Raw genomic sequence first — 23958 nt, forward strand, 5'->3', positions numbered from 1 at the left:
AAGGAAAAAGAGAGACAGAGACAGAGAGTCGGGAAAGAAAGAGAGAGAGAGAGTAATTGCTTTTTCACCAGGAGGCTCTGTCCTCTGTCTCCAGGCCTCTAGCCCCTGCTCTCCTTTCCCCTCACCTTCCCCCCTGTCTGTCATTTTCCTGGAGTCCAGGCCTTCAAGTCCCATCTCTCCCCCACACCCCTGCCTGGGCCTTCCCCACCCTCTGAATCGGCCCTGCCTGACACCGAGGCACCTGGCGAGAGAGCCTACTGCCCCGGGGAGGCCCCGACGCATCCCCTCCGGTTTCTCGGCCACAGCCCCCCTTCTCGCTCCCTCTCCTCCCTGCTTCCCTGCGCCTCTTTTCCAGGCGGTACTGAAGTCCTTCCTACACACACGCTATTTTTGTACCATCACTCTCTCCTTCCTCTCCCCCTTCCCCCTACATTCACTTACTTCCTGCTTTTCCTTCACCTCGGCCCAGCTCTGAAAGAACCGGGGCCCTCGGGCGCGCGCGCGCCCACCCCCCCCCCCCCCCACCCAGAGGGGCCTTGAGCTTTAGGGCACAGGGGCAGGGCCACTCGGGGAGGGGCAGAAGGCAGACACCCCCTCCCCGTCCCGCCCCCCCCCCCCCTCCATCCCCACTCCCGCGCCGCCTCCAGCCGCTCGCCAGCCGGCGGGAAGCGGGGACTAACCGCGGCCGGAGTCCCGGAGGCGAGGGGAGGGAGGTCGGTCGCAACTTCCCCAGTCCACCTTAAGAGGACGATGTAGCCAGCTCGCGGCGCTGACCTTAGAAAAACAAGTTTGCGCAAAGTGGAGCAGGGGCCCCGGCCTCTGGGCAGCCCCGGCGGCGCTCCCACCGCCTCCCAGCCGTCGCCGGCGGCGCAGGTCCGAGCTCGGCGGGCGGACGGAGCGGAGAGGGGGCCAGGGCCAGGGGGGCCGGGAGGGCGCCGCGCGGGCGCCCGAACCGGCACAGTGTTGCAGCCGGCGGCCCGTCCGGTCCCGGGGCGCTCGCGGGGACCGCTCCCCGGGCTGCTGGCCGCGCGGGCCCGGCGGGGCAGCCGGGGCCGCGGCGCGGGCGAGGGGGCGACGCGGCCCTCCTCCTCCCCCTCCTCCCTCCCCGGGCGCGCGGCTGGCGGGCGACGTGGGGCCGATCGGCCCGAGCCCCGCAGCCTCCCGGGGCGGGCGGGAAGGAGGGAGGCGGGGAGGGCGAGCGAGAGGGGGGGGCGGGCTGCCGGGAGGGCGGGGGCAGCGGCCGGGACTGCGGGCCCGGAGCGAGCAGAGCCGAGCCGCCGGCGCCGCGAGGAGCCCGGGAGGGGCAGGTGGGCAGCGGCGGGGGCGGCGCGGCGGGGCTCGGCGGGCTGCCCCTCGCCCCTGCGCGCGCGGTCCTCTCCTCTCTCCCGCGCTGGCGGCCGCGATCTGCGCGCCGCCTCGCTCACTCCTCTCCCGCTCGCTCTCTTTCTCTCTCCCCCTCTCCCCGCTCCCCCTCTCTCGCCTCTCCGTGTCTCTGGCTCTCCGCCTGGCTCCCTCGGGTCTGTTTCTCTCTCCTGCCGCCTCTCCCTGGCCGTCCCTGGCTTTATTTCTCGCGCGCTTGGGGTCTCTCCCCCTCTCCGTCTCTCGATCTCTCGGGGGGGAGGGGGGGTTCTCCGAAAATCGCGGCGGTGACGGCGGCTCCTAAGCCGCTCCAGGCGCCTGTTCCGGGGAGGTGGGGGGGGGGGGAAGCCCGGCCGGGAGGGGAGGTGGTGGGGGGGGGGGGAGAAGAGGGGGGAGCCTTAGTCATTTCCCCGCTCCAGCCTGCGCCCGCCCGAGCGCGCACTCACGGCCGCTCTCCCTCCTCGCTCCGCAGCCGCGGCCCATGGAGCCCGCCGGCCCGGCCCCCGGCCGCCTCGGGCCGCTGCTCTGCCTGCTGCTCGCCGCGTCCTGCGTCTGGACAGGTAAGCACCCTTGCCCCCCGCCGCTGCCGGCCGCAAACTGCGGGCCCACGCCTGTCAGAGCGCCACTGGGAGCCCCTGGGCTAATGTCCAGCGGTGGTAAGGGGAGACATATCTGGAAGCAGGGTTACAGATGCAGAAACTGAGGCCCAGAGAGGGCCAGCCACTTGCCCAAGGTCACACAGCCAGGGATAGGACCCACTCGCCCTGGACTCTGATCGTGGGGGCATTGTGCTGGGCTCTGTGCTGGGCACTGGGACATACCCAGATGAGTTGACTGACCCGATCCCTGCCCCATCTGATGGGGGAGGCAGGCTGTCAGCGGCTTTTAGAGTTAAGTGCCCCTGGCTTCTCTAGAAAGAGCTCTTTCCCTGGACTTCTGCTTTCCACATGTTTGACTTCAGGGTCTGAGAGGAGGGGGTCGGCGCCAGAGCCGGGGTGGGGGGGGGGTCCCCCAGGTACTGCCTGGGATGGAACAGAAACAGGCTGTTGCAATTAGGGAAGAGTGAGCTCTCCCTCTGGTGCACAGAGTAACACAGTGTTGGTGTGTGTATGGGAAAGAGAGAGGAAGGGAGGCCGCAGTAACTCTGGGATGAGCTGCTGTGATCAACAGATCCTGATGTGAAAGCTCCGTGGATTGTCCTTGTGTTTGCCAAAGCCTCTTGCTGTCCTCTGCCCCCTCCCACTTCCTCCTGCCTTCCCCAGGCTTCCAGGCAGCTCCCCGCAGTTCAGGTGCTCTGTGGGGCTGTTACCTGTGGCTCTGAGCATGTCTTTTTGTTGGCCTACATCAAACACCTGGCTGTCTCCAGCAGGCGGGCTCTGAAGGCTATCGTGTGTGTTCGCCAAGGGGTGAGGTCACCATTCAGGAGTCCTGCTTCTTAAAGGGGTTTTGCAAAACCCTGGGTCTCCTGGGAGGGCACGGGGGGGGCGGAGTAACGGCTTTAAAGGAGTTGGGATGGGGGAGAAGAATGGGGATCTTGTTTTTTGGCTCCTCGGGAGCTGTGTTGTAGGCTGAGGGGTCTGCACCAGCCGCCTCGAGGAGGGAGGTAAAGATGAGCTCAGTACCCACCTCCCCCCCACCACCCGCCTTTTGCATTTGCCTAGAGACTGGTAACCATCTGATAGCAGTGAGGAAGGGAGAACTAGCAAAGAGTGGGTGGAGGGGGGGGGGGAGACAGCAGCTTCTCTCTGCCCTGCAGTTTCCCCAAAACCCCAGGAATCCACATAGGCATCCCCCCCCCCACCCCACCCAGGGTATTCCCGTTACGTTTGGGTCCTGGCCCCGGGTGAAGGAAGCCCTGACACATTTCATGTCTGTCCGATCCGCTCCTTCCTGCAGGAGCCGGCCATTTATACCCTGCACAAGTCCTGGTTCCTGCCCCGCGTCCTTCCTGGCCTGGCCTGGACCTGCACAAGTGTCTCTCACAAGTGCTTCATTTTCCTGACATAGGGAACCGGGCCCAAGTCAATTTCTAAATGTCTATCCCAGACCCTTCTTCAACCAGGACCCTGTGGTTCGGTTTCTGGCAAATGACCAGTGACGCTGATTAACAAGCATTCGGATGGGCGGCCTGCCTTTCCTGGGGCGCTGGCTGGGAACACCAGCCCCCTTCTTGTGAGCACATCTCCCCTTTTTGCCTATAAAAACAATCTATAAAATGGCAAAGATTAGGCCATAAAACTTCCGTTCCAATCCATTCAGCATCAATAGCCTGAAAAAGTGGGAGCAGCAGAGGGGCCAAGATTAACTTTGAAATAAATAAATCTTAGGAGGTAGGAATAAATTTCTTAGCTGAGGGTGGTGGGAAGGGGTGGGGTGTCGCCGTCACATCGCGGAAGCCTCGCGGCATCCTTCACTCTGTGGCCTACGGGGCTCCTGGCCACACTCTGGGCCCCAGGACGGAATCACCTGGTCTGCCCGAAGGATGGGGCTTCGGGCCCCTCCCTCGGTTTCTCCCAGCATGGAATTTATGACAAAGCAGAAGAGAGGCAGGACAGAAGGGCAGGAAGGTAGGAAGGAGGCAGTTGGCCAATTTTCCAAGAAAATAGATTTGTTCGAGTGAGAAACTCAAATGTCAGGCATAGGAAGGCGGCGTTAGATTGAGTGACTATTAGTGTCTCAGGCAGCACTGTCAGCCCGGGAGGTGTCACATGATTGCTGGGGCTGCACATGATCACTCTTTGCAGGGGGCTGGTCATGTGAATTATCTGGGTTGGGGAAGGCAGGAGAAGAAGTTTCTAAAGATTGCTTTTAGCGCAAATGCTGCCAGAGGGAAATTCTAAAAAGACGCCGGTGAAGTCACCAACCTGTGTTCTTGGAGCCAACGTGAGGCCTGTTTCCTGAAGCGACCTGAGTTGAGGGAGATTTGGGGACTGGGAGCAGGGCAAGGGGCTCGGGGACAGCCAGGCAGCCTGACTCTGAACCTTCAGGCTCCCTGCCTTGGCCCCACCGAGGTCATGGGACCTCTGGGTGCCCTGCTGGGCAGACCTGGGCGAGCTCCCACTCGCCCCTCACTCTGGCCTTGGAGAAGGCCAGGCCAAGTTGGGGTTCAGGTGTTGGGGGACAGCTGGGCCCTCTGGTGACTTTCTGATTCCTTGGCAGAGGGGGACATCCTGGTGTGTCCCGTGTACTTTCCTAAATGGTGACGGTAATCTCACTTCCTCTTTCAAAAGAAGAGAAAGGGGGTGGCAGGCACTTTGGCCCCAATGGGCTCGGGCCGTTGGAAGTTTCTTTAAAGCCATGGTGTTCTCTGGGTGCTTTCTGCCCGTTAATTATTCCTTTACCAATTCCCTGGAGACCTACGGTGTGACTCATTCCTGTACCTGTCGTCATTCATCACATACGAAGTCCTGATTGGAACCACGCGTTTGAGAGAAGGGAGGCGAACCCATGCCTTTGAAAGTTAACCGTAATCCAGGCTGTGTGCCGACTGCCTGTCTCTGCCATCCTATCAGTCAGCAAAAGCAGAGCACGGGCTGGCCGCTAGGCCCATTTTGCAGATGAGCAAAATCGAGCCCCAAACTGGAGGAGAAACTTGTCCCCCCCCCCCCCCGGAGTAAGCGGCAGGGGGCCAGGAGTTTGAATCCAGTCCTCCTGGCTGGGCAGCCTCTGAGGGAAGAAGCTCGCTGACTCCATCAGGGTGACTTAGGCCAGGCTGGGGGGAGGGAGAGGAGCCCCCTCTGGGCTTCGACGGAGGACGTGTGAAGGGCTCCTTCTGGGGCAGGAGCCCTCCACCGAGTCACGGTGCTTTCTCGGAAGGCACGCTGAGGATGGAAACACCAAGCGATAGCCCTTTGCAAGTGACAGCTCACGGGAGTGACACGGCTTCCACCAGAGGCCCCCCCCCCCCCCCCCCCGCCTGGCTGCCGCGCTCCGGAGCCCCCAGAGCTGCAGTCTTCCTCCTTGCATTTTCCTGGTGCCCTTTGAGGCAGATGGAGAGGGGGTGTGTGAGAGAAAAGGAGTCTAAAACTGTTGTGTGGAGCCCACACACGCTTGCTCCCTGCTTCCAATGGCTCCGTGCGACAGGTTATTTTCTTATTTGTAGAGTCTTGGACTGATGGAAGGTTCTCCCCCACCCCCTCCCTCTGTTTCAAATGTGCTCAGATTTCTGGCCTGTCAACACAACGCAGATCATGTCGCTCCCGCCTCAAAACTGTTGAGTGGGTCCAAGTTTTCTCCAAAAAAAAAAAAAAAAAAAAAAAATCTAAAAGAAAAGCAGCGTGTGACAGCGCTGGGCTCCCTCCCTGACAGGCCTGGTTTCCCAGCCACATGTTTTCTGAAGCGCTGACCCGAGGGGCTGCAGGAGAGCCTCGCTTCCTCCCTGCAGACCGCAGCTTTCCCGGCCACTCAAGCACGTTAGCTAGCACCTAAGGCCCGAGGAGTTGTAGAATCCCAAGTTGGACCCTGTTTACTCCAGCGTTCCCCAAACATATGAACACGAGGCGGTTGGCTTGTGTACCGCTTGTTACCATGCGGCCTAACCCAGTTTGGTAAACGCTTTGGTACCCATCCATGCCCTCAGCTCAACTCGCTCATCTCTGCGCCTTGGCTTACGCTGTTCCTGCCGTCAGAGATGCCCTTCCCTGCACCTCCTGATCGTCACGTGTCCAAACCCGTTCCTCCCCCTCGGTGCGTGCTGGCCTCGTGATCCGAGGGAGCTCTTCCTTCTCTGGACCTCCCCCACCCCCCCCCCCCCACCCGGCCCAGGTTCCATCTGCCCCTCACTGAGGCTACTTGTTGCTTTCTCCTCGTTTTGGCGCCTGCTGCATACGTGGCTAACCCTCGCTTGGCGCGGTGGTTCTGCAGCCGTAGCCAGCGGAGCCCGGGTGCGCAGTCGCAGGCTTGGAGCCAGAGCCCTGGGTGTGAATCCCAGCTCCACCGCGTACTGGGCGGTTCACTGCACTCTGCGTGTCCGTTCCCGCATCCGTAAAACAGAGCTGCTCTGTTTCAAGGGTTAAGTCGGTAGGTGCACGTATAATGCTTGAAGCTGTGCCTGGCGAGCAGGGAGCACTCAGCGCGTGGTAGCCAGCCTCGTACCATCATTGTCTTGTTCTGTTTGGATTTCCTCATCATTGCAAACGCGGGGCTGAGTTTCGTCAAGTGCCGAGCACAGCTTCCTGCGCCCGGTGGGTGCGGAACAACAAAAGCTTCCACGGGAGTGAATGCCGTTCAGTCCGGGGTTCTTTTCTTTTTCCCTGCGGCTTTTGTGCCGTTCTGGGGAATGGACAACTTGAGCGGAAACCCAGGCGAGTGCGATTTAATACTCGTCTGTTCCTGGGACTGAGGCTGTGGGCGCGGGCTGCCTCTAGGTGTCTCTGTCCGGATCCACAGGTTTGGAATTGTGCATTCATTCCCAGACCCGGAAAGCCGGCAGAGGCCTGGAGGGGGACAGTTAGTGCCCTCCCGGAGCCCCTCCCTCTGCAGCCCAGAGAGAGCAAAAGACTTGTGGGCTCACACGGCAAGAGCCACTGCAAGGCCTGGGTGGGACGCCAAGCGCCCTCTCTTCCAGGCCAAGGCTTTTTAAAACTGGGCTGAGCTGGAAGTTTCCATCGTTAAAGCCAGAAATCTGACGGGATCCCGAATTCCGTGGAAAAATACTAAAGTAATAATAATGGGAACCATTGTTTCCAGCCACTTACTGGGCTCAGCACTTGGTGCGTTTGATCCCAGCGGTACGGACAGTTAGCCCGGGTGGGGTGCACAGTTATCAGAGCGGTTCGACCCAGGGGGAAGCAGGGCGCAGAGAGGCCGAGCGACTTGCCCGAGGCCCCACCGTAAGTGGCAGAGTTGGGATGACAACCCAGAGCAGCCTGACTGCAGAGCCCCTGCTGTTAAGTGGGTATCCCTCCGCCTTGTTTGACCGGTGGGGAAACTGAGGCCCAGGGGTGCTGGCATCCTGCCGTCTTGGTGCTCGTCTCCTATTTCTGTCAATCAGCGTATCCTCCCGGGAGGCCGAGGTGGCGGGTGTTCCCAAGACGGGTTTCCGTCCCATCCCGGAGAAGGAAGCCTCTATTTTCACAGCTGAAACTGCTTTCCTGTTAACTTGGGCGTTGCTGGGGCAGGTCTTCTGACGGAGCCCCCGGCAAGATGGATTTTCCCGGCCAGGTGTCTTGCCAGGCCCTCCGTCCAGAGAGATGCAAAACAGCCGAGGTGGAAGTCAGACATGATACAAACCGGCTCTTTGTGTCTGTGAGATTTCCTGGCACATCCATTTGGGGGCGCAGGGTGTTAGATGGCCGCAGATTGGCGCCGGGAGCCGGGAGGGGATCAGGAGGGAGCCAGGGAGCCAGGAGGGAGCGGTGAGCCTCAGCCTGGAGAGCCGGCCAGAGTGGGGGGTGGGGGGGGGGGCCGTTGCCAGGCCCGTGTCTGTGGCCGCCGCTCTTGAGAGCCGACAGTGTCCTCCAGAAACGATAGAAGGAAATACTGCAGTATGTGCTAGGGACGAGCGGAGCCTCGAATCCGTGCTCTCTCTCCCTTAGCTTCTTCATTTGGAAAATTTCAAACCTACACAAAATGGGAAGGAGGGATGCCTCCTGGCTTCAAGGCTGGTCTGTGATTCCTGTCTCACCTGGCCCTCACTCTCCTGGGGGTGGGGGACCGGGGGCAGTTTGGGGGGACATCGGGTATCATTTCAGCCATTACTACTTTGCCATGCATCTCTTGGCGTGCCCCGCTGTCTAACACTCCCGACGTGCCAAAAGGCATGGGGGTCCTTCATCCACATTTTACAGATAAGGAAACCGAGGCTCCCCAAAGCCAAGTTGGGCTCCTCCCAACGCCACGTAGCCAGCGAGAGTTAAAGCCAGATCCCAGCCCCGGTTTACTCTTACCCACTTTGCGACTCTTTGCTATTCTCGTCACAACCCTTTTAATTATAAATATTCATGCAACAAATATTTTGGAGCATCTACTATGTGCCAGGGTGGCTCGACTTGCTGGGTATACAACCGTGGATAGACAAAAACACCTGTTCTCATGGAGCTGACGTCCTAGTGAGGAAGGAAAACAGACCCAAGTAAATACTGCATTAGGTAGAGACAGGTGCTATAAAGAAAGTAAAGCAGGGCAGGGGAACAGAAGATCGAGTGGGGACAGACGGAGGGCCTCTCTCAGGAGCAGAGGCCCGAATAAAACCGAGGGAGCAGCCATGGGGATATCAGGAGAGTGAGCCGCACAGAAGGAATGACAAGTGCAAAGGCCCTGAGGTTGCAATGAGTTATCTATGTTCCCGGAATAGCAAGGAGGCCAGTGAGGCTGGAGTGAAGGGAGACAGGCAGTGTGGCAATCGGGAGAGGTCAGGGCCAGACCAAATGGGGTCTGGTTCATCGACCACCTTGACATCGAACATGTCAGGCCATTGGGATAGGATCATTACTCTTTGCATCACCGCGTTAAATTCTCACTACAGTTCCGTGAGATGGGAACTATTATTATACCTATTGAGCAGATGAAGAAATTGAGACTCAGAGAGGTGAAGTGACTTGCCCAAGGTCACACAGCTTGTCGGTGCAGAGCTAGGATTTGAGTCCAGGCCCTCGGTGCTGCGGCTTCTGCATCCCTGCTGTCCTGCTTCCACTCCTGCCCCCTCCAGTCTTGTCACCCAGAGCAGCCAGGTGACTCAAATCCTCTTTGTTGCTGCTCCAAACTTTGAACAAAATCAAACCCTTGCCGTGATCCATGGGGCAGAGCATTTTCTGGGCCCCGTCCGTCTTGTGACCTCATCTCCTACCACACTCTCCTTTCTCTGTGGGCTTCAGCCACAGTAGCCTTCTTTCCGGCCCCAGGGCCTTTGCACACGCAGCTCTGTCCTACTGGACTACCTTCCCCGGTTTTGCTTCCTTCGGGTTGCAGCTATAATCTCGTCTCCTCAGAGATGCCCTTCCCAACCACCCCATTCTAAAAGCGGTCCCCCCTTCGTAATCTCTCCCATGGCGACAAGTTTGTTTCCGAGCCCTCCTAGCCATTTCTGTATTTGTGTCATTATTTCAGCCTTCTCTCCCCCGACTAGGATGTAAGCTGTGTCTGTCTTAGTCCCTGCTGCGCCTCCTGGGGCCTTAGCACAGGGGCTGGCAGCGGTAGGCAGGTTAGTACGTACGGCTGAAGGAAGGACAGGTGGCTAGTAAGATCCCTGTTTTCGAGAGAAGGCTCCGAGCCACGAGATCACCCGGGCCGTAACCCTGGTCTGAGAGCGGAGTTGTGCCCTCACCACGACGCGGCTCCGCTTCTGCGTCTGGCTCCCTGGCCGCGCCACAAACCCCCGCCCCCCTTGCTGTCACAGGGACCCCGTAAAACATCAAGAAACCCAAGACGTCAGTGCCAGCCGGGGTGGAGGGAGGTGGCCAAGAGACCCCAGAATTTGTGCTTATGAAAATTCTGGCTCTCCCGAACCGCTCACCCCGGTGTGGACACTGTGATGGATGAGCTGGCAAACCATGAAACGCGACACAATTAGCGCCTCCAGTGTCGCGGCCGGGTGGGATTTGGAGCGCCCAGCCTGGGGCCAGCGTCTCCCAAAGAGCCATTCGTCGCGTGAGGCCGCCTGGTGCGGAGGGTAAAGGTGCCGGTGGAGCGCGACTGATCCGCAGCCCCAGGACCTGGGCCAAGGGGCCGCAGCTCCTTGAGCGTCAGTCTTGTCATCTGTGAAATGGGAGTAGGGACAGCCCTGTCTTGCTGGGTTCCTGTGGCGGTTTGGCGAGGCCTAGTGAGGGCTCCTGGTAACGCGGGTGTTTGACGCTTTCCAGCCGTTGTTACTGTCACTGTTACTGCTGCTCGGCCATCATGTCATGGTTGGGGGCTTGAAAGAGCATCCTTTGTCAGCAGGACGACCTGAATGAAACCCACCACGCTGCCCCTGTCAGCCCCAATTTCTCCTCCTGGGAAACGGAGGCTCGCGTCCTGCAGGCTCCCCCCCACTCTCGCCCTTTCCCTCGACGGATGCCCTCGGGCCCCTCTCTAGCAGTAGCGTGGGCTCCGCGGCACATTCCTGAGTTCGAATCCAAACACAGGCCACTTACTCTGGAAGCATGGGCTCCGGGGCAAGCGCCTTGCCCTGTTCTGAGCCTCAGTTTCTCCATCTGCAAAGTGGCAACTGTGCCACTGTTCCCTCTCGCGTGGGGACTGTTGAGGGTTAAGGGAAGTAAGAGCTGTGGAAAGTGCTTTGTGAGCTGCAAAGAGCACTATAAAAGGCATCAGTGAATAGTGTCAGCGTGGGGAAAAATCTCATCCAGAGGCTGTCTGCTGTCGGCAGCAGGGTGTGCTGAAACCTTGGCAAATGTCGTTTAATAAATGCGTGTTGCTTTTAAGGGGGCCTTTATCTCGGCTGGGGAAACGCGTGCGCGTCCTTGGCAGCCTGAGAATCCAGAAGCCTGAGCTGGAGGGGACCCCGTCGTGGCGGGGAGAAGCGGTCGCACACAAGCTTCGGGAGCAGCTGTCTGTTTGAGTCCTGCCTCTGCCCCTCCTCTGCCTCTCAGGGTTTCAGCTTCCTCACCTGGAGGAGGGGGGGTGGTGACAACAGCCTCACCGGGGCTGTCATGACAGTTTAGTGAGGGCTTCCCATTACCTGACCTCGTGCACACTTTGCACCCGTGAGAGCGCGGCCGGGCGGCACCCGGGCCTGGCCTGGAGGAACAGTGGGGCCTGCGGGGTGGGTTCTCAGCCTTTCCAGGCCCCACCTTTGGCCTCAGTTTCTCCCGCTGCAACACGGGAAGGTGAGAAGAGGGCCCTTAGGTCATCGAGGTACCAAGTACAGTGGATGGTGGGGATGGCGTCCCCTCTGTGTTCTCCCAGCCTCATCTGGTCCACCCAGGCCGGGTGAATACAAAGGGGGGGTCAGAGCACGTGTATTGATAGTTCCTTCCCTGCTGCTTTGCAAACGGGGCCGCACTGCAAGCAAATTGCTTCAGCACCTCCCTGTCCTGTCTACACCCAGCAAACACTCGCTGAGACCTTTGGCCCTCCCCGCCCCTCCCCGGCCTCCTAGTCAGAAGGATGCCCGCCTGGTCACAGGTGCAGCAGGGAGAAGTTTCATGCGGCTGTCGAGGCAGAGCCGGCTCTGGGCTGGAGAGAGCCCTTCGCTTCTCAGGCTTAAAGCTGTGATCACCCATCATCCCCTCCCTCCTGAAATATCGGCTGCACAGTAACGGCCGGCCAGCGCCGAGCGCTTTCCTCTCTGCCGGGCACAGTGCTGAGCTCTTCACACGCAGTAGCCTGCTTCCTCCTAGAACAACCCTAGTGTGGTCATTATTATGGTCATCCCCCGTCTACAGATGGGAAACCACGGGGCCAGAGGGGTGAAGACACTTCCTGGGGTCTCGTATGTGGCAGAGTTGGAATCTAAGCCAGAACGTGCATGCGACAAATACCAGGCAGTGGCATAAACTTGGAGGATACAGCAGGGCACAAAACTGAGGATCTGCTCTCCAAGAGCTTATAAGCGGAGCTAATGAAATTGACAAATAACTGTGTAATACGTCAGGTGGTAGGTGATATGTAGGAAAATAAAACAGACCAAGGGACCTTGAAGGGGGCAGCATTTCCTACAGGGTGGCCAGGGAAGCCCTCTCAGGTAAGCCTGAAGGAGGCAAAGCGGGCAGAGGCAGTGACAAGTGCAAAGGCCCTGAGGCGAATCTGACGTGATTGAGAGCCAGCTGTAGGGCCCTGGCAGCCACCAGAAGGATTCTGTGAAGGCTGCAGGAGGGTTTGGAACAAAGGAAGGATGTTACCTGGCTTGTTTTAAAGGCTCCATTGGCTGCAAGGGGAGCGTGTGTTCTCTCGTGTGTCTCATAGCAATACGACTACAGGAAGGTCAGTTTGCATCCAGGTAAGGGAAGGTGGTGCAGAAAGGTGGCCAGAAGAGATCAGCGTCTGGCCAGATCTTGGCACGATCGGCACGAATCGGCACGAATCGGCACGATCTGCTGGTGGGTGGGCTGCAAGGACGTGGTGGGGAAGGGGGACCGTTCTCAGTCCAGTTTTCCAACCACTACCCTCTGCCTTGGGGAGAGAGACAGTGGTACCCCCTTTTTCACAGGTGAGAAAGGGGAGGCTTGGAGAAGAGTGACTTTGCCAAGTCACCCCTGTAGGGACGAGACATACAGGTCTTCTGGCCCCGGAGCCCAAGCCCAAGCCCATTGTTGGCACCTCAGGAGTTTCCCTGCTCCGTGGAGCGGGCTGCTGGGGTCTACCCTCTCCCCGCAGGGATATGGCACCATGCCCAGTGCTCAGAGTTGCCTGGAGTGGGGGTGGAGGAGAGAGTACCCTGGGCACCCTGGGCACCCTGGGCCCACCCCCATTTTATTTACAAGGCCACGTGCACCCCATTTGTGCTGGCTCTAATGCGGCTGGTAGTGCCCGCCACGGCATCTGGGGAGTCTGCCTGATGGCTTTGCCCAGCGGTGCCAGTGGACTGCTCCCGGCGATGGTCTGCCGTTCAGATGGCGACTGAAGCCATCCTTTAAGGTGCGAGGTTAGCCCAGTCCCAGGCTAGCCCTATCCCAGCTTGCTCGTGGTCAGATGAGCGTGTCCCGAGGACTCCGCTCCGGTCGCTCGATTGTGCACACCCCTTTCCTCTCCTCTGCGCCTTTGCTCCTGCGGATCCAATGCTTTCCCTTCTCCCCAGCCTCCGTCAGCCTTCCCGGCCCAGCCCGGAGGCCACCACCGCCAGCGAGTCTTCCCATGTCCCACCCCTGTCCTGAGACCCCGTCCCCAAGCCCCTTTTTCACTCACTTATCTCTCTCTAGGTGGTCACTGCCCATGTCCAGGACTCTGCCCCACACGGGCAGGGACCCATCTTGGTGTCCTGTAGCGTCTAGGACTGGGCCTGGCAGCTGAGTGAGGTTCGAGAGGGCACGAATGAATCGGGCCACCTGAGAGAGAATCAGGGCCTCGCTGCGGCTGTCGGAGCCCCAGCACACTGGCATCGAGCCCTGAGCTCCCCTCTTTAACTGTGGGATCCACAGCCTTCCACGCAAGGCCCCCTGTGGATCAGCCCTGGGGGGCAGGGGCGGGGGGGGGGGGCGTCTGCTCCCTACCCCGGGGCATGAGTTCAGGGCTAGCACGGAGTAAGTGGGTGCTCAGCACGGTTCGAGCCCCCGGTCAAGGGCAGCATCCTGGACCAGCTGCCACACCGGATCGCCCACCAGCAGCTGATGGCAGGGGTGAGGGGAGCGGCTCTCCCGCCCCTACTCTTAGCAGCCTTGCGTGTGGAAACTCACGCCGGCACCTGCACAGCTGGGCACGTGGGCACCCAAGCGTTACACACACAGTGGTCCCCACACGCCGTCGTCCCTGCTCCTAGCACTCTGCCACCGCACACGCTCATGTTCACGCTCGTATGCACACTGCTCCCATCGCGCTCATGCTCCGCCCCCCCCCCCCCAGAGTGTGCATACCCACAAGCACACGCCCATGCGCACGTCCTGGTCCTGTGCCCCCCTGCCTGCGGGCACATCCACACCCCCATGCTCACCCCATGCTCACCCATCCAGCACCCCCATGCTCACACCCCTCCCCGACATCTGCTCACACCCCCTGGGCACAGACATGCCCTCTCACGCCGCCGCCACGCTCACGCGCACCCAGGCCACCTGCGACTCAGCAACTCTCCCGCACACAGTCCACACCCCCTCACCCTGCTTCTACACACTCTTGAGCAGCACTGTGGCTCCCTCCTGCCCACGCTCCCTTTGTACCCGCCCCCTTGGGCCCACGCACGCATCCGTGTGAGTATGTGTGCTTTCGCCGGGCACACTCGTGCACACATGTGCACGCTCCAGCGGAGTCTGCCCCTTCGCTCCTCCACACGCCCGCACTGCACAGTCTCACACACGGCCCGTAATCGTAACCCGGAAGATGCCAAAGGCAGTGCCCGGCAAGGTGTGTGTGTGGCATCATAAACCGGCAGCCGTCCCCCAAGGCGGGTGATGACGATCGCGCTCAGGGAGGGGGTTGCTGAGCTCCAACCCCGCTGTGGGGGCCGGGTGTTATTTGGGCCTTAGAGGGGTACTTAGCCCTGGGCCCTGCCAGAGCTCTGGCCGTAGCCCCCCAGGCCTCTGGGCTCCTTGAGTTTGTGGAAACCTGCTTCCGGGGACGGGCAGGCCCCCACGTGAGTGGCAGTGAGCGCCCATGTGGGCAAAGCCTGTCCCTGGGCGAGGCACCTCCCAGCTCTGTACTCGAGCCCTGATGAGGCAGGCTGGGGAGGAACCCCAGGCAAGTTTCAGTTCTACGTTGATTTGGTTTTTCCCATTAGAAAGCATCCATTCTTATTTTTTCACTTCCAGTGAAAATTGTTTTCATCTTTGCTTGATCTCAAAAGCCATAGAGGAATGTTGTAAAAAAAAAAAAAAAAAAAAGAATCAAATCTATTTTTCCGAGCTCGACGGTCAGGTCTCCGCCCCCATCCTACGGCCTTCCTCATATTATCCTGACTTATTTGTGGGAGACAGACTGGGGCGGCGGGAGCAGCAGGTCCCTGGGAGGGGGCGGGAGATGGGGTCAGAGAGGCCAGCAGGAATCACTTGTCTGAAGGGCGGGGGCTCATTCCAAATGTGATCATTTGAGTTATTCCTTTGAAGTGTATCTTCTCCACTTGTGTGCGGACTCCGTGAGCCCAGGGACGTTGCACAGCCCTTGCTCGGGGCCTGGTGCACAGTAGGCTCCAATCACTCACCGCTGACCTGCACTATGCTGTGAGCCCCCCACGTCCTGTTGGACACTGAGTCCCTCCTATAACACGGGGCCGTTAGCACCCATTGTGCACACTTCTCCCGCTAGAAAACTTTATTTTTTTTCCAAAAGGAGTAAATGTTCGCCAAAGGAGCAGATTTCACTCTATTGTTGACCAGGAAGCGAAAAAGAAAATGTGCCAACCGCTGGCCTCCTTCCCCAGAAGTAACTCACCACAGCATCATGGAGATTCTCGTTGCAGACCCTTCCCTCTAGACATTCCATTGGTCAGTCACTATCTGCAGATTTTTTTTAATGCTTATTTATTTTGAGAGAGGGAGAGAGAGCACGGACAGGAGAAGGGCGGAGAGAGAGTCGAATCCCAAGCAGGCTCTTTGCTACCAGGGCAGAGCCGGACACAGGGCTCGAACCCACAAGCTGTGAGGTCGCGACCTGAGCTGAAATCAAGAGTCGGGCGCTTAACTGACTGAGCCACCCAGTCGCCCCTCTGCAGGGATTAGTTGAGCATCTAGTCTGTGCCAAGCACTGTATCAGATGCTGGGGGAAAGTAGCAGTGGAAGGAAAGGGAAGGGAAGGAAAGTTCTTGGAAGGGAGGTTCATCTAAATAATAAACGTGTACGTAACATGACAAACATATATGTATCACACGTGTACATTTTTCCTATTACAAAATAGAATACTGTAAATGTTTAACATTCATCTAGTGACATACCCCAAATAGAAGGAAAAAGCCTTCAGTTTTAGATTTGCGATCCAAAGAGAGTTGCATTTTACAGCCTTGTATATAGTACCTTGCTGTTGTTTATTTAGATACAGTTTTATTTTATTTTACAAAGTCATAATCGTACTGAAAGCATAGTTTTTCCTACTTTTTTATGGCACAAGTCGTGCGAACAGAAAACATGAAAGCAAAGTCCCTTGTAAATCTACGACAGAATTAACCACCGCTAACCTTTAATATATATTTTTTCTTTCAAAACTTAGAAGTCTGAGATCTCACTGACTATGTTACTGAGTGACTCTGATCTCATAATATAGTTTTTCATTGATAATTGTAATTCTACGCCGTCATCTGTCAAAGCGTGTTATGTATTTATTTTGAGAGAGTGAGAGAGAGAGAATGAGCAGGGGCAGGGGCAGAGAGAAAGGGAGAGAGAATCCCAAGCAGCCTCCGTGTTGTCAGCGCAAAGTCCGATGCAGGGCGGGAGATCATGACCTAAGCTGAAATCGAGAGTCAGACGCTTCATTGACTGAACCACCCGGGTGCCCCTAACCCATCATTTTTTAAAGATTTTTTTTTTTATTTTTCTTTCAACGTTTTTTATTTATTTTTGGGACAGAGAGAGACAGAGCATGAACGGGGGAGGGGCAGAGAGAGAGGGAGACACAGAATCGGAAACAGGCTCCAGGCTCCGAGCCATCAGCCCAGAGCCCGACGTGGGGCTCGAACTCACGGACCGCGAGATCGTGACCCGGCTGAAGTCGGACGCTTAACCGACTGCGCCACCCAGGCGCCCCTAAAGATTTTTTTAAAGTAATCTCTATACCCAGAGGGGGCTCGAACTCACGACCCCGAAATCAAGAGTCGCACTCTCTACTGACCGAGCCAGCCAGGTGCCTCTACACCATCATTTATAGCGGCTGCAAACTTGGTCATCATGTGAGTTCACCGTCACGGGATCGATTGGTCTCCTTCTCGTGGACATTAGCATAGTTCTGATTTTTCATTTTTATAAGAACACTTGAGTGAATGAAGTAGAATGTTTTCTCATAGCCTTAGTTATCTGCGTATGATTTCACATCATTTTGTTTACTCACATTTATAACTGTTTTATTCACTCGTATTGCAGTTACCTTTGCTGGTATTCTGAGAGATTATTATTGTGTTTTTATACTTTTTTGTTGTCTCTAAATGCTTTGCAGTGAACAGGTTTTATTTGCATAATCACAACATCATTTAAAATTATGCCATGCAAAACTGTCCAGATTACCAGTTTCCACGGCGATGGCTTTTTATTTCTGTCCGCGAACTCCGTGTAGAGGATAGGCCGTAATTCACTTAACCATCCCCTCTCATTGGCCGTTTGGGTTTTCCCCCGACTTTTTCAAGCTCGTCGTGCGGGAACCCCACACGTGTTTGGGGTTATGTCCTCATGGAACAGCCCCACAAAGGCTGGTGAACAGCTTTCACACCTCTGGTACTTCCTGCCAAACTGCTTTCCCGAGAGGATGTTCCAATTTCCACCCCCACCAGCAGCGTGTGAGAATGCCTGTTCAGCCGCCCTCCTCTCCCGGAGACGGTTCAGGCCCCTGGACGGTGGTTCTCCCTGCCAGGAGGGCAGGGGAGAGCAGGAAATGGTTTTGTCCGCGATGCCAGCACGATGACCCCAGGCCCAGAACCGCGGGGGTGATTTTTAACAAGCCCGGTTCCCAGAACAGAACCTGCAGAGAAGAAGAAAAGCAGGCAAGCGAGGAAAAAAAAAAAAAAAAACCCTCTCTGCTGGAAAAAACACACATATACACAGATTAAAATAATATTTGGCACTTACGTCCCACTTTTAAAATTCTTCAAACGCTTTATAAACACTAGCTAATTAATTAAGCTGCCTAAATCTGGCTGCAGTTGGTAGAGAGCTCAAGAGAAGCTAAAAAAAAAAAAAGGGTTGGGGGGGGACCAGCCCTACCCAACTCCAGATTTTATTGTCGCCTGCCCGGGGTGTGATTACAGGCCTCCGGCTGCACCCCAAGAATAGCCCTGCTCCAACACGTTGCGCGCCTGATGCTGTAGCCCTCTCCTGCTCGCGTCGCTCCCCTCCCCAGCTGCTGACTCACAGCCCTGCACGGTGTTATTGATAAGGATAATAATAACTGGCGGCTATTCTGCGCGCCCCGGGGGCCAGGCGCGGTCCCAGGCGCCTGGCTTCGCTCGCACCGGCTCCTGGATGCGCCCGCCCTCGGCAGCTTCATTCGACACCCGAGCAAGCGAAATCCCTCCTTCCTTCGTGAGTGTGTGTTCGTTCAACGTGTGGTTATTGGGGGCCCCCTGTATGCCAGACACGGTTCCAGGCAGGGGGTTGGAAGCAGTTCCTTGTGGATGCTACCTCCTGGCTGGGGGGAAACCCCACAATCAGGTGTGTAGATGTTAGGTCTGTGGGGATGATGGGAACAGAATCTAAAATTTACCCAGCACCTACGAGGCCGGTACTCACGTCCCACCGTGCCCCAGTCCTCATGCCTGCCCTGGGAGTGGATGCTCATACCCCACCTTATGGATGATGGAAGGGAGGCCCAGGGAGGGCGGTGCTGAGCTGGCGAGGAGGGGAACCCGCGCCTGTGCTCCCCACCCCACCCCCAGCCTGCATTTCTAGCACTTGCTGGGAGAACCGGGTGACCCCTGGCCTGGGGAGTCAGGGCTGGGACGACCGGCCCAGGGGGCTGAGAGGCCTGTGCGGAGGCCCTGGGCTCGCCAGCAGCGAGGGCAGCCTGGAGCCCAGGGCCTTCCCTGCTTTGGGCGCCCTGCCCCTGCCGGTGGGTGGCACCAGGCCACGGGCGGGTGGGCAGACCCCCAGGGCTCTCTTCTGCCCAGCCAGAGCCGGAGGGGGCTGCTCAGGGCGTCGGCTGCACCCTGTCTGGTGTACGAGGCAAAGACGTGGCCCAGGACAGGTGTCAGGGCGGGGCAAGGTCATACCGCAGGTCGGCGAGTGACCACGAGGAGACACGTGGCCCGTCAGCACCTACGCCAGGCTGCCGCCACTCCGTGTCTGCGTTTCTTATTCTCCCTTCCCCCACTCTGTCCCCCTCTTTCGCTGTCCCTGTCCCTGTCTGCCTCTCCCTCGGCCTGTGTCTATCCCCCTGCCCTCTCTGTCTCCCCGGCTCTGTGTTTCTCCAGGGGCTTATTATGTGTCCTCTCTCCCCCCGCCCCCACCTGGCTCAGAATCAGGCCCGGGCTGTGACCTGAGTACCTCAGCGACTTCTCTCAGCCACTTGACCCTGCCTTGTCACTTCCGGGCTGTGTCCCCCCACCCCCCACCCCCCCACCGTGTCTTCTGCCCCACTGCTCTCCAGTTTTTCAATTTATTTATTTATTTTGAAAGAGAGAGAGAGAGAGAGAGTAAGAGCAGGGGAGGGGCAGAGAGAGAGAATCCCAAGCAGGCTGCACGCTGTTAGCACAGAGCCTGCTGGGGGGCTCAAACTCACGAACTGGGAGATCAGGACCTGAGCCGAAATCGAGAGTCAGGGACTCAACCGACGGAGCCACCCAGGCGCCCCTGCTCTCCAGTTTAGGAGTCGGGCCTCCCCCGCTCCCACTGAGCCCGAGGAAGCCTTCCAGCTCCCTAGCCTGGGAGCCCTTGAGGCCTGACATTCGTCCAGCCCGTGTGCCCCCAGCGTCCAGTACGGTCTGGCCTGGAGACACATCAGCCAGGGTGGGAGTGAAGTTCACACAACAGACCCTTGCTCACTTACCTGTCATGGAATGACACACGGTAGCTTCCTGTGCCCCGTGTGGTGCTAAGTCACTTCTCTGTGTCATCCTATTTTCAGAACAGAGCAGAGGGCTAGGGGGTGCCCCAGCCATCTTGTAGATTAGGGCGCTGAGACTCAAACCCCGTGGATAAACTCGGGTCATGTGTGAGTAAAAGGCGAGCCAGATTTCAGACCAGGTCAGGTGGCTCCAAAGACCAGATGCTCCTTGTCCACACTGTCCCTGGCCGAGGCTTATTGTGTGGTGCTGCCGGGGATCCATCGAGATGGGGTCATAGTAACTGTTAGGCAGATGAGGAAACTGAGGCTCGAGAGCCGTGAAGGCACCTGCTCGAACTAAGGCCGCCACTCCCATCCACGAGGAGCTGGGCAGTCAATCCCTTTTGGATCTCCTCGGTGGCCCAGGTGATGGCTGTAGTCACAAGGCAGTAAGGCCTGAGCCAGGATTCAAACCCAGGTCCTCCGGCCTCATGGCTTCACAGCCCGGATGAGCCCCAGCTGCCGAGTGTGGCTTCCTGGCTCGGGGCCTGCTTCCTGGGCCAGGCCCAAAAGAGAATCTAAGCTCCCCGTGGAGCCCCACGCACACCGTGCTGCCCCCCACCTCTGGGCCGTTGCCCAGCCGTGCCCTCTGTCAGGAACACGGCACCCCTTCATCCTGGTGAGCTCAGAGCCCAGCTCAGACGTGACTTCTCCGGAGAGGGGCTCAGGACCTCCAGCCTGCTCCCCGCTGTTTCCTCGTCTGCACCAGGGTCCCGTGTCACAGGCTCGTCGCGAGGGCTACATGCCGGGTACACGCAGCGTGCTGAGCTCACTGTGTGCACTCGGTCGGTGAAAGCTGTTGTGGATAAACACTTGCGTGGACGGACAGGATCGCAGAAGGATGGTAAATAGCTGTTTTGTTCTCCCCCCAGGTGTGGCAGGTGAGGCAGAACTGCAGGTGATCCAGCCCGAGAAGTCGGTGTCTGTGGCGGCCGGACAGACGGCCACTCTTCACTGCACCCTGACCTCCCTGGTCCCCGTTGGGAAGGTCGAGTGGTTCAGGGGCACAGGGCCAGGCCGGGAGTTAATCTTCAGTTTCAGAGGAGACCCTCACTCCCCTCGAGTAACAAATGTTTCAGACGCCACAAGGAGAAACAACATGGACTTTTCCATCCGCATCAGTAACATCACCCCAGAAGACACGGGAACCTACTACTGTGTGAAGTTCCAGAAAGGGAACCCCGATGTGGAGTTTAAGTCTGGACCAGGCACCCAGGTCACCGTGAGCGGTGAGTATCGCTCCGTCCCCTGGTTGTGACGGCAAGTCAGTAAGAATGCCCTCCACTGTCTGAGCAACAGATAAGGATCTGGTGCTTTGGCGGGTGCCCCTGAATGAGCCCCTTCCACGGATCAGGAAAGTTGAGGCCCGGAGAGGTTGTGCTATTTGCTGAAGGCCCCACGGCTGGTAAACGGTGGGAAAATCTGGAACCGCGGTCTGCAGGCTGCCAGCTCTTCCCTTTTCCAATCCTGACCAGCCCTCTGGCTCCAGCGACGAGGGACTGAAAGTCTGAGTGACTTTCCCAGTCACAAGGCCCAACCACACCCCTGCCTCCGGAGAGACCTCCGCTCGATGTGGCCAGGGTTCTCTTTACTGAGCACTTACTAAGCACCTGCTGTGTGCATTCTCTGTTCCGGGTGCTTTGGAAGTCGCAGGGAACAAAACAGGCGAAGGCTTTTTTCTCATGAAGCTTGTGTTCCCCTCCCTTCCGGTAGGACAGGTGCACCCAGGGCAGGGAGGGGGAGAATGCAGTTGTTTATTTCATTTTCAGAAACCGCACCGAAAGAAAGTCCTGAGAGGCACAGGCTCGCTGTTTACTCTGACACCCTGGCTGGAGGAGATGCCAGAGGTTGGGGATTTGCTGTGGGTCTATTCAGAAATCTGTCGCCGGATTCAGGGACCCACTCAGGCGGTCTCTGAAGACTGCAGGCAGAGCTGGGGCATCTCAGAATGTCCACGTTAGGAGTTGCCTCCTTGAAGCAGAAGATGATCATTGGGGGTTTCCTACCGGAGGCCTAGGATCCAAAATCCTGGGAGGTTGGCACCTGAGGGGCCCATCCCGCCCGATCCCCCATGTACGGATTCAGAGCCTGAGGTCACGAGGTGACAGGGGCTTGCTCATGCTCACGTGTCCCGTGAGGAAGGAGCCCATTCCAGAACCCATCTCATTCCAGGCAGACTCCTTCCTGAGCCGGCTTTGGATTCGGTTTCCACGGAAGGGCCTAGCGCATAGTAGGTGTGGCCTAAAACCAAGTTACCCTGAACCTTTGAACAGTGAGCCCGCGTTTTTCCTTTTTATCATTTCCCCCAAAGGTTCCGAAGCGCTACAGCCCTCTCCTTGAAAATCGTGCCTTGTTCTGATCGTCAGCAGTAAGCATGAACGAGAAAGAGTCCTTGGGGGGAGGCGGGGCTAGCATTACACCCCCAGATCAGACAGATAGGCGAACGTCTCATGAAGTGTTGAGCCTGTTCCTGGAGGACACGCACCCACACACGTGAGAGCATCAGGAGTCTTTCCCTGTTGTGGGATGTGGCTCCTTCGCTGAGCAGCCTGGGGCAGGGGCCTGGGCGGAGCAGGGGGGGCCCCCGCCATGCCAGCGACACCACCCAGACACCCCATTCCTGGCTCTGCAGACTGCGGGTGACGGGGAGGCAGTTCATAGAGACTGTCCGGAGCCCCGTGAGCAAGAGTTCATTTTCTAGACTCTAGCTGTCCTCAGAAATGAGCTGTCCTCATTTCTCTCTGCCTCAGTCTCCTCATCTGCAAAATGGTCCTAATCATGGACTCCCTTTAAGAGAGCTGAAGGATTTGAGGCACTCTGACTGCGTCGCCTGACACGGAGGAGGTGGCCCCTCAAGGTTGTGACCCGGCTCCCTTTGCTGGGCTCCGTTTCCTCACCTGCAGGAAGTGTATCATTAGACCAACCTCGGCAGGACATGAGGGGGACACAGTGATCCGTGTGAGCGGACAGACCCTCAGTGAGCCCTGGGTGCTCCTCCCAGAGCTGTCCGATCCTGGGCCAGTCTCGGCGTCCCTCAGGTCCTCCGTGTCCCATCTGTGCTGTGGTGATAATCGGGCTGCTGGTCAGGGGTCTCAGGATTGGAGAGGAGGTCCAGAGAGCCCCGGATGTGGGGGTTAGGTGATTCTTGGGTATCTGCACGCAGCGGCTCTGGAAGTGGCCGAGCCCCGCCGCCTGGGTTCCCACCTAGCCCTGCCTTCCAGCTCTGTGATCTCTGATGAGTCATCCCCACATCGGGCCCCGTGTCCTCATCTCCGTGTGACAGCACAACCCCACTGCAGGGACTGAGTGAGCGAATGCGGTTAAGGTGCTAACAGCAGGGCCTGGCACGCGGTCAGTATCCCATGAATGTAGCTATAATAGGACCTTGGCTGGGTCCCTGTTCCTCCCAGGCCTCGAGTGTAAGGGGGGTGTGGGGACGGTGGTGGGTGCCTTTGAACCTGGGCTGCTCATTGGGATCGCCTGGGAAACGCTGAAAAAGATCCCCAGACCCTGACTCCACCCTAGAAATTCTGCTTTAATTGGTCAGACAGGAGTCTGGGCAGGTGAATTATTTAACGACTCCGGGGGATGCTCACTGCCAGCACGGAAGCGCCCTGAGCTGGACGCTCCCCGAGGTCACAGAGGAAACGCTGAATTTCTTCTCCCCCTGATAAGGGTGGCTCCCTGTGCTGCTGGGGCCGGAGAGGAGCTTCTCAGTGGGTGGGTGCTTCAGAATCACCCGTGCGCGTGACAGCTCCTTGGAAAATGAGCCTGATCGGGGTGGCCAGGGCACCCTCCTGAGGAACATGGCTGGGGCTGAGTTGCCTCCTGCCCTCCGGCCCAAAGAGGGGCTGGCGACACCCTGCTCAGATCCGAGCTGCCCCGCCAGGGGACCTTCCCATCTTTAACCACACGTGTGTCTGAACAGGTGCCAGAATCCGCGCAAAGCCTCGCTGCTCAGCCCCAGAGCCCTCTCTGCCTCGACACACCAAAATGTCACGGACAAAATCTGTCCTCCCTCCTTTCAAAACGCTCCCAGCTCTCCGTAAATAGCTAATCTGCGGGAAAACGCCTGTGATCTCGTTTGTGTTTTGAAAGCCAATTCGCCAAACTTGTTTCCTGAGGGGATTATTAAAAGAAGAGGGAGAGAATCATAATTTGTTGGTTTCTGCTGCTTTTCTCATTTGGGGTTTTGCATGGCAGCTGCAGGGAGCTGGCTTTGGGACTTTTCTTGTGTTTCTGCTAAGCTTTTGTTCTGCTCTCTTACTGCCTAACAAACAAGTCGTTTCAGACGTAGGCACGACCAGATCTCACGACAGTAATCATAGGTGTTGTTTA

General features: G+C 58.0%; 1 protein-coding gene across 5 annotated transcripts in view; it reads left to right on the forward strand.

The window, feature by feature from the left end:
- Positions 1-656: 656 nt before the first annotated feature.
- Positions 657-23958, forward strand: part of SIRPA (signal regulatory protein alpha) — a 42006-nt gene continuing 18704 nt past the window's right edge. For 2 of the 5 annotated variants that reach the window (XR_007150901.1, XR_007150902.1), the window contains exons 1-3: positions 657-873; positions 1832-1919; positions 20493-20849. Coding sequence is in view for 3 of the 5 variants with exons in the window: in XM_047852724.1 (XP_047708680.1) it covers positions 1841-1919; positions 20493-20849 (436 nt within the window). In the remaining 2 variants the exon portion in view is untranslated. Of the gene's footprint in view, positions 874-1246; positions 1308-1831; positions 1920-20492; positions 20850-23958 lie in introns of those variants that run through there. The other 3 variants (XM_047852724.1, XM_047852726.1, XM_047852725.1) reach the window with 3 other exon arrangements.

This window comes from Prionailurus viverrinus, chromosome A3 (assembly GCF_022837055.1).
Source record: "Prionailurus viverrinus isolate Anna chromosome A3, UM_Priviv_1.0, whole genome shotgun sequence".
NCBI lineage: Eukaryota > Metazoa > Chordata > Mammalia > Carnivora > Felidae > Prionailurus > Prionailurus viverrinus.